At 47.2% G+C, this 14,973-nt stretch overlaps 1 protein-coding gene across 1 annotated transcript in view; it reads right to left on the bottom strand.

Annotated features, from left to right (window-relative positions):
• LOC143986898 (uncharacterized) overlaps positions 1–14,973 on the bottom strand; it is a 1,277,526-nt gene that overhangs the window by 88,389 nt on the left and 1,174,164 nt on the right. Inside the window, 1 exon segment of the mRNA XM_077485305.1 lies at positions 78–158. Within this exon segment, the coding sequence (XP_077341431.1) occupies positions 78–158 (81 nt within the window).

Raw genomic sequence — 14,973 nt, 5'->3', positions numbered from 1 at the left:
AATGATACAGTCACCATCCAGACACATCCCTTGTCTGTTACTGGATAATGTCCCAGAATTCCCAGAATCCTCCTCACCTCTCCTCCATCATCTCTCTGGTGACTTCTAGAATCTTCTTTGTATTTCTCTATTCTATCAGGGAGGGAGGTGGAGGCAATGTGATGTCATATGATCTCCAGACTTCACAGGAGGAAAACTCTAGATCTGAACACAAATAGTAAAATCAAATGATATTCCCAGAATCCTCCTCACCTCTCCATTCAGGTTTACATTGTATTAAAGTCCTACTTTACTACTGAGGTATAATTTACCCACACAGGACCTCCACACTCCACAGGTTAAAATCTTGTAGCAGGTATTCTGATTTAATTACATACAATGCAGAACCAACAGTTCCACTTTGCTAGTGAAGCTGCACCCAATAGCTTCATCACTGATCTGTGTATTCTGAGAGCGGAGGAGCGCCCCCCATTGTCAGAATACAATAGTGCAGCGGGGAGGATTCCCCCATCCCCTTCCAATGTGTGGATGGGGGAATCACTTCCGTTTTTTTCCTCTCATCCCGCTGGATGAACGATAAAACTGAACCATGTATGGCCAGATTTGGAAGGAAGATATATTCATCATCAACTGATCCCCTGAAGGGGTTAATTCTTGTATTATCCACACTATATATGTGTGTATCATCATCTGCTGGAGATAAAAGACATCACAGTGACTATGGAGGAAGAGGACGGACATGACGGGGGGGTTACTGGGTGTAAATAGAGAATATGATCTTATTACCTCCTCTGCTGCCACTTCCAGCAATGTCTTCTTTGTACTTTGTACCTCATGCGTGGTCTCGTCTGCATCTGACATCACTTCCTGCCTGTATTCCATAGAGACTTCCTGTGTGTACCTGACATCACTTCCTGTCTGTATCTGACATCACTTCCTACCTTCCATAGAGACTTCCTGTCTGGGAAGAAGTGAGATCACCACCTTGTGGAGATCAGAGGAACTGCAGTCCTGAGAACCATCTCGTAGTGTGAGCACGGCCTTGTGCGATGTGTGTATGTACTGTATATCCTTATAGATGGGTCATCTCCACTCCCACCAAGGGGGATAGAAATATATTACTGCTCGGGGGGGGGGGGGGGGAGACAATTTGGCCCCTTTGATTTTGCAGTAAAATTGATGTCAGATTTAGTCATGTAGAACATCTTTTATATGGATACAAAGAGCCCCAGCCGAGAGTAAAGGGTGGAAATGGCTCCTGATCCCCAGATTTGGGCAATTATGTCACCAATATAAATAGAATAAAACCCGCGCTATGTGTAACAACTCAAATACCTACAGAAATAACTTATACCGGACTGCTGCTGTAACGAAGGTAAGTGTTCCCTTTATCAACTAGAAGAGCATTATGTGTCACAGCGCTGTCCTATTGTGTGTGCACATAAATCATCACAAATACACTAAAATATGTGGAGACATTCCTATATAAAGTGCTAGGGGCTCAAATAATATTCTCTGCAGGTCTACTGTTTCTACTTTACACCTACTTCACTGATCTTATGGTGTTTATTGATAAATTAAGTAAGCTGAATCATGTGCAAATTCATATACAACATAACCACTTACCGACAAAGTGGCTCTCCTGCGCGAACCGCCATACCCATGCGGCACTCGTGCCCGCAAGCAGGAGGCATGTGCACACCCCTGCAGTGCCCGTGGCGATCCGATTCGTTTCAGAACTGATGAATGTTCAGGTCCAGACCCATGATTTCTGGCCTGGACCTGCTGATCAGTTCTGATGAATGAAATGTTTCCCTTGCCTGTAAGTGTAAACACAGGCAGGGGAAGTGGTGTCATCTGTTTCTGAGCATGACAGATGAGAGCAAAAGGGAAGCCTCACTGTCAGATTCAGGCTCAGAATACCAGTAGACAGCAGCGGCACCCTGACAGATAGCTCTGACTATGGAGTAGTGGTCCCTGCTAAGGTCAGGCGTACCAGACCCTGTTCTTCTTCTGTTGTTGAGGTGCAAGAACCCCATGGCTCTCGTATGGAGCAGAGAGCCAGTACTAGTGTCGCTCATCCTTCTGGTGAACTGGCAAGCACCAGCGGCCTAGTACACCCTGGTCGTAGTCAAACCAGCACTGCAGTATCACATGGTGACATGGCGAGTCCCATAAGTGCAGTTCAAGCTGGTGCGGTGGATAGCACAAGTAGTGCCCCGCAGCCACCAAGAAGACAAACACAGGCCCATAGAGCCCATAGTGCTGCATTTGCCAATCCTAATTGGGTGCCTACAACTTCTGCGGCACCCGTACTTCCCCTATTCACTGGCCAACCCAGTATTCAGGCGGAAACAGTTGATTTTACGTCACTTGATTTTTATTCACTGTTTTTCACGGAAGATCTCTCTAGATCTACTGTGGAACAAATCAATTTGTATGCTGGTCGATTCATCGCCGCTAATCTCCAGTTGACTCTTGCCAGAGAATGGAATCCTATTATGGTTTCCGAATTTAAGACCTTCCTGGGCCTATCCCTCCTCATGGGCGTAACTAAAAAAAGTGAGTTGCGGTCATATTTGTCCACTGACCCAATTTACCATATGCCCGTGTTCTCCGCATCTATGACCAGGACACAGTACGAGCAGATGTTGTGGTTCATGCATTTTAATGGCAATGAACTCTGTCATCCTCGGGTGACCCTGAATACGATCGGTTCCACAAAATTCAGCCCCTTGTAAACCATTTCAACCACCAGTTTGCAGACTTGTTTTCTCCCCATCAAGTTGTTTACGTTGATGAGTCCCTGATTACGTTTTCTGGCTGCTTGTCTTTCAAACAGTAACTTCCTAGCAAGTGTGTCGGATATGGGGTCAAGATGTATAAGCTCCGTGACAGGGCAACAGGTTATACATATAGTTTTATGGTTTATGAGGGAAAGGATAGTCACATGGAGCCTAAGAACTGCCCAAACTACATAAGGAGCCCTGGTAAGATTGTGTGGACTTGGTGTCACCCTTATTCGGAAAGGGGTATCACTTGTACGCGGACAATTATTACACAAATGTGCCACTTTTTAGTCACCTTTTTGATTGTGGAACTGGCGCATGTGGCACCGTGAAATCTAATCACCGGGGCTTCCTGCAACGGCTTGTAGAGTCCCAATTTAGACAGGGGAAAAGAGCCTGCTCAAAGTGTAAAAAATTGCTCGCAGTGAAGTGGAGGGATAATTGGAATGTTTTTGTTCCGTCCTCCCTTCGCGCAGATATGACAGTCCAAATTACAACAGCGACTGGTGTTGAGAAGCCACTCTGTGTCCACGAATACAACCTTAATATGGGAAGGGTGGACTTCAATGACCAGATGATGGCGCCCGTACTTAATTGCCCATAGAGCCAGACAAACAAAAGTGTCTGTATACTTATTTCAATTGGCTCTGCTGAATGTTTATGTGCTATACAAAGCTTCAGGACAAACTGGATCCTTCCTAAAATTCCAGGAAGAGATCATCACAGCCCTTCTGTTTCCAGACGGTGCTGTGCCCAAACTTCCCAATGATCAGTCAGGATTTAGCAGAGGTCAGTGTGTCCCCTAAATAGTCCACCTGGGGCCAAATGGAACTGTGGATGCGCTCCCGGGAGCACGCACATTTCTTTGCACATGCGCAGTGGCGCATCTGCGAATCGCCAAGTTCTTATGCGCGCATGCCTGCCCGATGAGCTACAATAATTCTCTAAGCCCTTGTACCCACGGTCGGAGATTCCGACAACCAAATCCATCTGAGTAATTCAGACGGATTAATTCCGGAAGAGGTCCGGAAGTGATGTTGCATACACACGGTCGGACTAAGTTGTCGGAAAATCCGATTGTACATAACGTGATGACGTTATTTCGTTAGGACGGGACTACGTTCAGGCTAGTAGCCAATAGCTTTGGTCTAGGAATTTGATCTGACAATGCGTGGCACCTTGTCAGTCGGAGTAGGCTGCACATGATTGGAGTATGTCCGATCGGAGCATTTTGTCTGAAAATTTTACCGGCAAGTTGGAAAAATTGGTCCGTCGGATATTCTGACGGAAACAGTCCAATGCAGACCACACACAGTCAGAATATCCGACAAAACAGTCCGATAGGAAACATTCCGATGGAATCTCCGACCGTGTGTACAAGGGCTTTCACCTGGCATTTGAGGGAGCAACAAGCATTCAGGAAGATATTCTGTTATGTAATGCAAAAGGACACTATTAAGGAGGCCATTATAGTCTCTGCCAGCTTGGGACTCAGTGAAAAGAATGCTGGTTAATGAGATCTGGAAAGCCCGGGTCTTTCACCTAATAGTTTATTGTGCTCATTGACACATCTTTGTCTCCTAGAAAACTATTGGGGGATGTGTTTATACTTATGTGTATTGTAAGTTGTAAGTTAGGAGACAGCAAGTCTACCCTGAAAGGTCATATCTCTGAGTCATCAAGTCTGGGTAAATGATTAGATAGCTAGCTCATGTTCATTTATGTTTCTGGTTACAGGTGTATTGTTAGAGGAATATGGGCAGGAGGGGGGGACCTCCACTTTAACTGTATATAAGACTGTATTCTTGTTCTAATAAACAGTTCATGTTCAGCAACCAAACAAATAGTGCCTTGTTTCTTGTTGGGAGCGGTTGGAATATCTGATATCTATATTCAGACTGGGAGGAAGCGGTATATGATGAAAGCACTCAAGTGGAGTGTGGGACGTTTGGTCACATTAACCATTATTTTCTTTTCAGATACGCCATTCAGCTCCAGAACTGATTTATTTATCTTGACAGCAACAGCGGTTTCTCCCACGATACATAGCCGTGACTCCAGCACTGTAGGAGGTGATTTCACCACCACAGTTAAAAAAAGAAAAACGGTCCATGTATGCCCATCATTAGAAGTGGGTGGATGCAGGGCAGTATTCTAATGGTGCGCATACCCACTGATCAATATCTTTTTTTCCATTCATCCCACAGGCTGTGTGAAAAGAAAGAACATTACAATATATGCCCAACAAGGACCAGCAACATACTGGTATGTTGCTAGAATTTGAGTGGTTATACCAGAATGATGCCTGCAAGTTTAGGTATCATCTTGATATCATTCTTTTCAGCCAGCAGTTGGCTTTCATGTAAAAGCAATCCTAGTGGCTAATTAGCCGCTAGATTGCTTTTACAAGCAGTGGGAGGGAACGTCCCCCTCCTTCTGTCGCCTTCATTGGTTTTCTCTGGCTCTCCTGTCTCACTGGGGGACCTGATAATGCAGCCGGTGGTTCTGCCAACTGACCATAGAGCTGATCCAAGATCAAAATGGCTCCAATCATCTATGGCCTAAGAAACTGAAAGCTACGAGCATTTCATGATTTTGGTTTCGCCGGATACATACAGCGCCATTGGGAAAGCATCTGATCACAGCGATCTTGGTGTGGTCAGATGCTTTGAGGGCAGAGGGGAGATCTAGAGTCTAATAGACCCTAATTTTGTTAAAAAAGAGTACCTGTCACTACCTATTGCTATCATAGGGGATATTCACATTCTCTGTGATAACAATAAAAATGATGAAAAATAAATAAAATGAAAAGAACAGTGTAAAAATAAAATAAAAAGCAAAATAAATAATAACAAAAAAAGCACCCCTGACCCCCGTGCTCACATGCAAAGGCAAACGCAATTGTCGGTCTCGTGTTATATGTAAACAGCAATTGCACTATGCATGTGAGGTATCACCGCAAACGTCAGATCGAGGGCAGGCATTTTCACAGTAGAACTCCTCTGTAAATCTAAAATGGTAACCTGTAAAGGCTTTTAAAAATGTATGTAGTTTGTCGCTGCTGCGCGGTTGTGCACAATTTTAAAGCATGTCGTGTTTGGTATCTATGTACTCGGCATAAGATCATCTTTTATATCTTACCAAACATTTGGGCAATATGGTGTGTTTTAGTGCATTACAATTCAAAAAAGGTGTTTTTTTTTCAAAAAAAATTGCGTTTAACAAATCGCTGCGCAAAAACTGTAAAAGCTGTAAAAAAAAAAAAATATTGCAATACCCACCATTTTAATCCGTAGGGTCTTTGCTTTCAAAATATATATAATATTTGGGGGTTCAGAGTAATTTTCTAGCAAAAAATAATATATTTGTTCATGTAAACAAAAAGTGTCAGAAAGGGCTTTGGAGGTTATTTATTAAAGGAAAATACACTTTACACTGAAAGTGCACTCGCTGTAGATCCGAGGGGGACATGCAGAGAAAATAAAAAACAGCATTTTCGCTTGCACATGATTGGATGATAAAATCAGCAGAGCTTCCCCTCATTTCAGATCTACCCCTTAGATTTTGAGCTACTGCACTTCCAAGTGCACTTGCAGTGCAAAGTGGATTTGCCTTTCGTAAATAATCTCCCTTGTCTTCAAATGGTTAGAAGAGTGGGTGATACGCTTCTATTGTTTTGCATAAAGTATCAGGACAGGTCAAACCCCCCCCCCCCCCCAAATTACCCCTTTTTGGAAAGTAGACACCCCAAGCTATTTGCTGAGAGAAAATAAAGTTAAAGCGGAGTTTCGCCTAGGTAAAAAAAAATTTAAAGTCAGCAGCTACAAATACTGCAGCTGCTGACTTTTAATATAAGACACTTACCTGTTCTGGGAGCCGTTATGCCGGCACCCGAAGCCGACCCATCCTTTGGCTCCGGCATCATTACTAAGGGAAACAGGAAATTAAGCCTTACAGCTTCACTGCATGTTTCCTACTGTGCTGTGCTTTCTGAATAGTCCCTGCTGTCTTCTGGGACCTGTGTGTCTCCCAGAAGACAGTGGGGGGAGGAGGAGGGGTCGGATATTACGTAGTTTTCCGCACAATGTGCGGCAATCTTTCCCCAGAAGTGGGACCAAATACCTGGATTTGACAGGTATCTGCTCCCCCCTGAAAGGTGCCAAATGTGACATCGGAGGTGGTGAGGAATCCGACCAGTGGAAGTTCCATTTATGGGTGGAGCCTCGCTATACAGGGGTGGATTGACCATTCGGGCACTCGGGCACTGCCCGAGGGCCCCATGCCACTAAGGAGCCCCATCAGGTTAGCCTCAATAAAACCAGGGACAGTATGTAAATATCTGTACTTTTTTTTTAAATCCCAAGATTATAGCTCCCCCCGCCTCTCCAGTACCTTTTCAGTGTGTTTATGTGTATTCTGTGTGGGTATACTGTGTGTATATTGTGTGTCTCTGTGTGTATAGTGTATGTGTATGTGTATACTGTGTGGCCCCACAATCTCCTATTGCCTGGGGGCCCCATAATCTTCTCCTTTTGCCTGGGGGCCCCATAATCTCCTATTTCCCGGAGGCCCCATGAGTTGTCAGTCCGCCTCTGCTGCTATAAGTAAAAAAATATATAATAATAATTACACCCAAGCACATTAAATTACCTCACCCGTCCTCCAAAAAAATTGAGGCCTACTCCACATATACATACGTACGAAGGCAAACACATGCATTGGGGGTGTCTGTGCTTGAAAATATTGATTGCTGATTACATATCACCGCGCACGCCGGAAAAAGAACAATAATTCTATCACCAGACCTCCTCCATAACAGAATATACAGAATATGTAAAAAGGAAATCAAGGATGCAAAAATTCAAAACGAACGACAGATTGCAAAAGATAGTAGGACAAACCCCAAAAAATTCTTCAAATATATTAATAGTAAAAAAGTCAAGTCTGAGCATGTAGGCCCTTTACAAAATAATCTTGAGTGGGTGACTGGGGACAAAGAGAAGGCTAATTTATTAAATACTTTCTTCAGAGCTCATGTCCATAATGGGGGTCGTAGTGACACAGCTAGTGATGGCCGAACGGTTCGCCCGGCGGTCGTTTCGCGGCGAATTTCCGACTTTCGCCGTCCGCGGGTTCGAACGCCTTTTTCCGTCGTTCGCCCCGGCGGACTTACGTGTTTAATGTATACAAGAACTTTAACCTTTCGTGACACGTTTATCATGTGTTACAGGACAACCAATTGAGACATGACAGCTCATGGACACTTGGACATTCCCCCTAACCTATAAATACACCCGATCCGGTGGCCATTTTACATTCTTTCTTCTGTCACTGTAGGGAAAGGATCCTGTGTGGAGTAGGGACAGAGAAAACGCTAGCTATTTGGTACACAAAAGTTCTTTTCAGGACTGGTATAGGTGTTAGGTCAGCAGCCTGAGTTTCTTTTGTCAGTTTAGATAAAGGGACAGAGCGCTGTATGCTGCTATTTTAGGGACAGCTCAGCCAGATTAGTCTTTCTTCATCATCATCATCATCATCATCATTAGCTGTTACTATCAGGTCCACAAAAGAGCTGTTCCAGCTAATCGTTCCAGCCTACTCTTTTTTGCCAATTTGTATAGGGACAGGCAGGAAGCAGTGTGTCAGGCAGTGAGGATAATTTTAAAGACTTGCTGTTACTATTAGTTCCACAAAGGTTCTTTTCAGGACTGGTATCAGTGGTACGGTAATAGGCTTGTACACGTATAATATTCTTTCTTCCAAATATAGAAAGAATATTATACTTGACTGCTGCCCTTCTGCTGCAGTCTGCTAATCATTCACAACTCACTTGTTCCACAAAGCTCTTTATCAGGACTGGTAACTTGGTCTGTCTAGGGTGCTACGGTACATAGGCTTGGGTGCGGTACAGTCTGCTGTTCTGTAAGGACCGCTATCGGTCCACAATACATAGGGTTGCCGTGCACTACTGCTGACCGCTGCCCTATACTGCAGCAGTCCTTCAGCGGTATAGGGACTGACGCACAGTCTGCTAAACACTAATACACAACCTGCTTGGTCCACAAAAGTTCTTATAAGGACTGGTAACTTGGTATAGGGTGCTACGGTACATAGGCCTGAGTGCAGTACAGTCTGCTGTTCTGTAAGGACCGCTATCGGTCCACAATACATAGGGTTGCCGTGCACTACTGCTGACCGCTGCCCTATACTGCAGCAGTCCTTCATTGGTATAGGGACTGACGTACAGTCTGCTAATCACTAACACACAACCTGCTTGGTCCACAAAAGTTCTTATAAGGACTGGTAACTTGGTATAGGGTGCTACGGTACATAGGCCTGAGTGCAGTACAGTCTGCTGTTCTGTAAGGACCGCTATCGGTCCACAATACATAGGGTTGCCGTGCACTACTGCTGACCGCTGCCCTATACTGCAGCAGTCCTTCATTGGTATAGGGACTGACGTACAGTCTGCTAATCACTAACACACAACCTGCTTGGTCCACAAAAGTTCTTATAAGGACTGGTAACTTGGTATAGGGTGCTACGGTACATAGGCCTGAGTGCGTTACAGTCTGCTGTTCTGTAAGGACCGCTATCGGTCCACAATACATAGGGTTGCCGTGCACTACTGCTGACCGCTGCCCTATACTGCAGCAGTCCTTCAGCGGTATAGGGACTGACGCACAGTCTGCTAAACACTAACACACAACCTGCTTGGTCCACAAAAGTTTTTATAAGGACTGGTAACTTGGTATAGGGTGCTACGGTACATAGGCCTGAGTGCAGTACAGTCTGCTGTTCTGTAAGGACCGCTATCGGTCCACAATACATAGGGTTGCCGTGCACTACTGCTGACCGCTGCCCTATACTGCAGCAGTCCTTCATTGGTATAGGGACTGACGTACAGTCTGCTAATCACTAACACACAACCTGCTTGGTCCACAAAAGTTCTTATAAGGACTGGTAACTTGGTATAGGGTGCTACGGTACATAGGCCTGAGTGCGTTACAGTCTGCTGTTCTGTAAGGACCGCTATCGGTCCACAATACATAGGGTTGCCGTGCACTACTGCTGACCGCTGCCCTATACTGCAGCAGTCCTTCATTGGTATAGGGACTGACGTACAGTCTGCTAATCACTAACACACAACCTGCTTGTTCCACAAAAGTTCTTATAAGGACTGGTAACTTGGTATAGGGTGCTACGGTACATAGGCTTGAGTGCGGTACAGTCTGCTGTTCTGTAAGGACCGCTATCGGTCCACAATAGATAGGGTTGACGTGCACCACTGCTGACCGCTGCCCTATACTGCAGCAGTCCTTCAGCGGTATAGGGACTGACGTACAGTCTGCTAAACACTAATACACAACCTGCTTGGTCCACAAAAGTTCTTATAAGGACTGGTAACTTGGTATAGGGTGCTACGGTACATAGGCTTGAGTGCGGTACAGTCTGCTGTTCTGTAAGGACCGCTATCGGTCCACAATAGATAGGGTTGACGTGCACCACTGCTGACCGCTGCCCTATACTGCAGCAGTCCTTCAGCGGTATAGGGACTGACGTACAGTCTGCTAAACACTAATACACAACCTGCTTGGTCCACAAAAGTTCTTATAAGGACTGGTAACTTGGTATAGGGTGCTACGGTACATAGGCTTGAGTGCGGTACAGTCTGCTGTTCTGTAAGGACCGCTATCGGTCCACAATAGATAGGGTTGACGTGCACCACTGCTGACCGCTGCCCTATACTGCAGCAGTCCTTCAGCGGTATAGGGACTGACGTACAGTCTGCTAAACACTAATACACAACCTGCTTGGTCCACAAAAGTTCTTATAAGGACTGGTAACTTGGTATAGGGTGCTACGGTACATAGGCTTGAGTGCGGTACAGTCTGCTGTTCTGTAAGGACCGCTATCGGTCCACAATAGATAGGGTTGACGTGCACCACTGCTGACCGCTCACCTATACTGCAGCAGTCCTTCAGCGGTATAGGGACTGACGTACAGTCTGCTAATCACTAACACACAACCTGCTTGTTCCACAAAAGTTCTTATAAGGACTGGTAACTTGGTATAGGGTGCTACGGTACATAGGCTTGAGTGCGGTACAGTCTGCTGTTCTGTAAGGACCGCTATCGGTCCACAATAGATAGGGTTGACGTGCACCACTGCTGACCGCTGCCCTATACTGCAGCAGTCCTTCAGCGGTATAGGGACTGACGTACAGTCTGCTAAACACTAATACACAACCTGCTTGGTCCACAAAAGTTCTTATAAGGACTGGTAACTTGGTATAGGGTGCTACGGTACATAGGCTTGAGTGCGGTACAGTCTGCTGTTCTGTAAGGACCGCTATCGGTCCACAATAGATAGGGTTGACGTGCACCACTGCTGACCGCTGCCCTATACTGCAGCAGTCCTTCAGCGGTATAGGGACTGACGTACAGTCTGCTAAACACTAATACACAACCTGCTTGGTCCACAAAAGTTCTTATAAGGACTGGTAACTTGGTATAGGGTGCTACGGTACATAGGCTTGAGTGCGGTACAGTCTGCTGTTCTGTAAGGACCGCTATCGGTCCACAATAGATAGGGTTGACGTGCACCACTGCTGACCGCTCACCTATACTGCAGCAGTCCTTCAGCGGTATAGGGACTAAGAGTTTTGTCACAGGGTCATTTAAAAAATGACATGCAGAGGAAGAGGCAGGCCCTTCCGCAGGGGTGGTAGGGGTAGGGCAGGAGCAACAGGCTTGAGCCAAAGTGGGAAGTTGCAGAAGGTGCGTTCAATTACTTTAAAGGATGCACCAGACTTGGTTGAGTGGCTCGCTCAGCCTTACTCTTCTGCACCCTCCTCATCCTCTCGATCTGCACCCTCTTCTTCACTCTCTGCTATGTGCACCCCCAAAGACACTACCACCAACAACACGACCACCACCACCACCACCACATACCTTCCGCTTGAGTCACTGGAATTATTTTCCGATCCATATCAAGAGGACATTTCTGATGCGCAGCCACTCTTGGTATTGGATCAGGAAGAGGAGGTAGCAACAAGCGCTACTCAGCAGTCTGACGCCAGTACCCAGATCAGCCCAAGGAGGAGGTTGGTCCCCGGTGTTGCTGCCTACTCTACTTATAGCGGTGGGGAAGGTGACGTTGATGATGACGTGTCTAGTGATGTCACGTGGGTGCCCACAAGAGAGGAAGAGGAGGGGAGTTCAGAGGGAGATATGGACCAGCAGATAGGGAGGAGAAGCAGCAATGACTTACATTGCACAGCAGGGACAAAGCAGACTGCAAATGTATCAGGAGCGAGTCATCGACCATGTACGGTCACATCTGGCGCTCCCAGGACACCGGCACATGGCTCCGCAGTGTGGGCTTTTTTTAACGTGTCCGCTGCTGACAATAGCGTTGCCATCTGCAATCTTTGCAGTCAACGCGTTAGTCGCGGTAAGCCCAATACTCACCTAGGGACGACCGCCTTAAGAAGGCACATGAGCAGCCATCACCGAGCCCAGTGGGAGCAACGGAACACACAAAGCCACACTGCAGGCTCTCACCGTCCAGCCTCGTCTTCTACTTCTCCTTCTCCTCTCTCCTCACAATTGTCCTCCACTCCACCTTCCATCACGCCAAGCTCACATTTTTCTGCAAAAAGGCAGGCTTCCGTGGGCCTAATGTTTGAGCGTAAAAAAATGATGACGCCGGATAACCCTCTTGCCCAACGGTTGGCGGCTGGCTTGTCAGAACTCATAGCCCGCCAACTACTGCCATATAAACTGGTGGACTCGGAGGCCTTTCGCAAATTTGTGGCCATTGGAACACCACAATGGAAGGTCCCAGGAAGGAAGTATTTCTCAGAGAAGGGCATCCCAGAGCTATATGGCCATGTTCAGCGGCAAGTGAATGTATCTCTGGCACACAGTGTCGGTGCCAAGATACATCTGACCACAGACACGTGGTCTAGCAAACACGGGCAGGGAAGGTATATCAGTTTTACTGCCCACTGGGTGAACCTTCTGACGGCCGTCAAGCATGTAACCCGTGGCACCCGTGTAGATTTGGTTTTACCGCCACGGATTGCATGCAGGCCTGACTCTTCTTCTCCTCCTCCTACTCCATCCTCCTCCCTCTCCTCCTCAGCTGCCTCCTCCTTTTCCGCTGCTAGCGTCTCTTCCACTGCACCGCCCAAGCTCCCCAGAACCTATTCCACATGCCAGGTGAGACGTTGCCATGCCGTGCTGCGTCTGTTGTGCCTGGAAGCAAAGAGCCACACTGGCCCGGCACTCCTTTCAGCTTTGCGTTCACAGGCAGATGAGTGGCTAACACCGCTCAATTTGACAGTTGGTAAAGTGGTGTGTGACAACGGTGCCAATCTGCTTAGCGCATTGAAACAGGGCAAAATCACGCACGTGCCGTGCATGGCACACGTCTTAAACTTGGTCGTGCAGCGATTCCTTGTCAAATACCCTGGGGTCCAGGACATCTTGCGGCAGGCAAGGAAAATCTCGGCCCATTTCAGAAGATCTTACACGGCCATGGCTCGCCTTGCTGACATTCAGCGGCGACACCATCTGCCGGTCAGACGTCTTATTTGCGATTGCCCGACGCGATGGAACTCAACCTTCTATATGCTTGATAGGCTGCTCCAGCAGAAACGTGCAGTTAACGTCTACCTGTATGAACTCTGCGAAAGAAACGGTTCTGGGGAGCTGGGTTTTTTTTCACCGCGCCAGTGGCTGCTCATGCGCGACACATGCAGACTTCTGCGGCCATTTGAGGAGATCACCAAACTGGTCAGTCGCAGCCATGGCGCCATCAGTGACATGGTACCTTATGCCTTCTTTCTGGAGCGTGCATTGCGTCGTGTCATTGATCAGGCTGTGGAGGAGCAGGAGCGGGAAGATGAGGAAGTCGCAATGCTGGATGAATTCCCAGGGGGGGCTACTCTATCTGAGACAAGTCAACAACAGGAGTCTGATGAGGAGTCAGAGGAGGATGGTGCCGGGGCGGATGAGCAGGAGCAAGAAGAGCATGCTTTAAACCTTTCTGGGATCCCTGTTGTGCGAGGATGGGGAGAGGAGAATGAAGAGGACGACATTATCCTGGATGATGAGCAGGAGCCAGGCCACCACACCGCTTCCACTTTAGTGCAAATGGGGGCCTTCATGCTCCAGTGTTTTAATAGGGACCCCCGTATAAAAAGCATGAGGGTCAAGGACCAGTACTGGGTGGCAACGTACTTAGACCCCCGGTACAAACACAAAATGGCGGAAATGTTACCGCCGTCGCAGAGGGCTGTCAGAATGCAGCACTTCCAGGCCTTGCTTCGAGAAATGCTGCATTCTGCTTTTGCGTGCGCTGGCAGAGGAGCAATTCCCACTCCCAGAGAAGGATTTGCGGGTACCAATCCAACAGCGCCTGCAAGAAGAGGCCGGTTTGAAGATGTGTTGGTGACTTCGGATATGAGGTCATTCTTTCAGCCGACCCATCGACAGGTGTCATCCGGATCCAGCATCAGGGAACGCCTAGACCGTCAGGTGTCCGACTACATTGGGTTAACGGCCGATGTGGACGCTCTGAGGAGTGATGAACCCCTAGACTACTGGGTGGGCAGGCTTGACCTCTGGCCAGAGCTTGCCCAATTTGCAATCGAACTGTTGGCTTGCCCCTCATCCAGTGTCCTGTCCGAAAGGACGTTCAGCGCAGCAGGGGGGATTGTGACCGATAAGCGTACTCGCCTAGCTCACCACAGTGTTAACTACCTCACATTTCTAAAAATGAATGAGGCATGGATCTCGGAGGAATTCAACACATGTGATCAGTAGACCATGTATATGTCTATAAACAATTTTTGGAATCAAGCACACAGACCTTCTTAATTCATTTGGCTCACTTCCCTGACCCAAAAAAGCACACCGTACTATATGCCCCTACCCTCCTCTTTGAAGAGGTTGAGCGGTGTCATATTTCTACTGGGGCTGCTTATTATGAGGGGTTCCCACCATCCCTGTGCTGTGCTGACTTCCTCCTGGGTGTTCTTATTATGAGGGGCTCCCACCATCCCTGTGCTGTGCTGACTTCCTCCTGGGGGTTCTTATTATGAGGGGATCACACCATCCCTGTGCTGTGCTGACTTCCTCCTGGGGCTGCTTACGGTGCTGCTGTCAGCGCTGTA

This window comes from Lithobates pipiens, unplaced genomic scaffold (genome assembly GCF_037356315.1).
Source record: "Lithobates pipiens isolate NorthernLeopardFrog02 unplaced genomic scaffold, aLitPip1_a1.2 Scaffold_18, whole genome shotgun sequence".
Lineage (NCBI taxonomy): Eukaryota > Metazoa > Chordata > Amphibia > Anura > Ranidae > Lithobates > Lithobates pipiens.
Note: the sequence above shows the minus strand (reverse complement) of the source record. Positions and strands in the feature narration are given on the sequence as shown.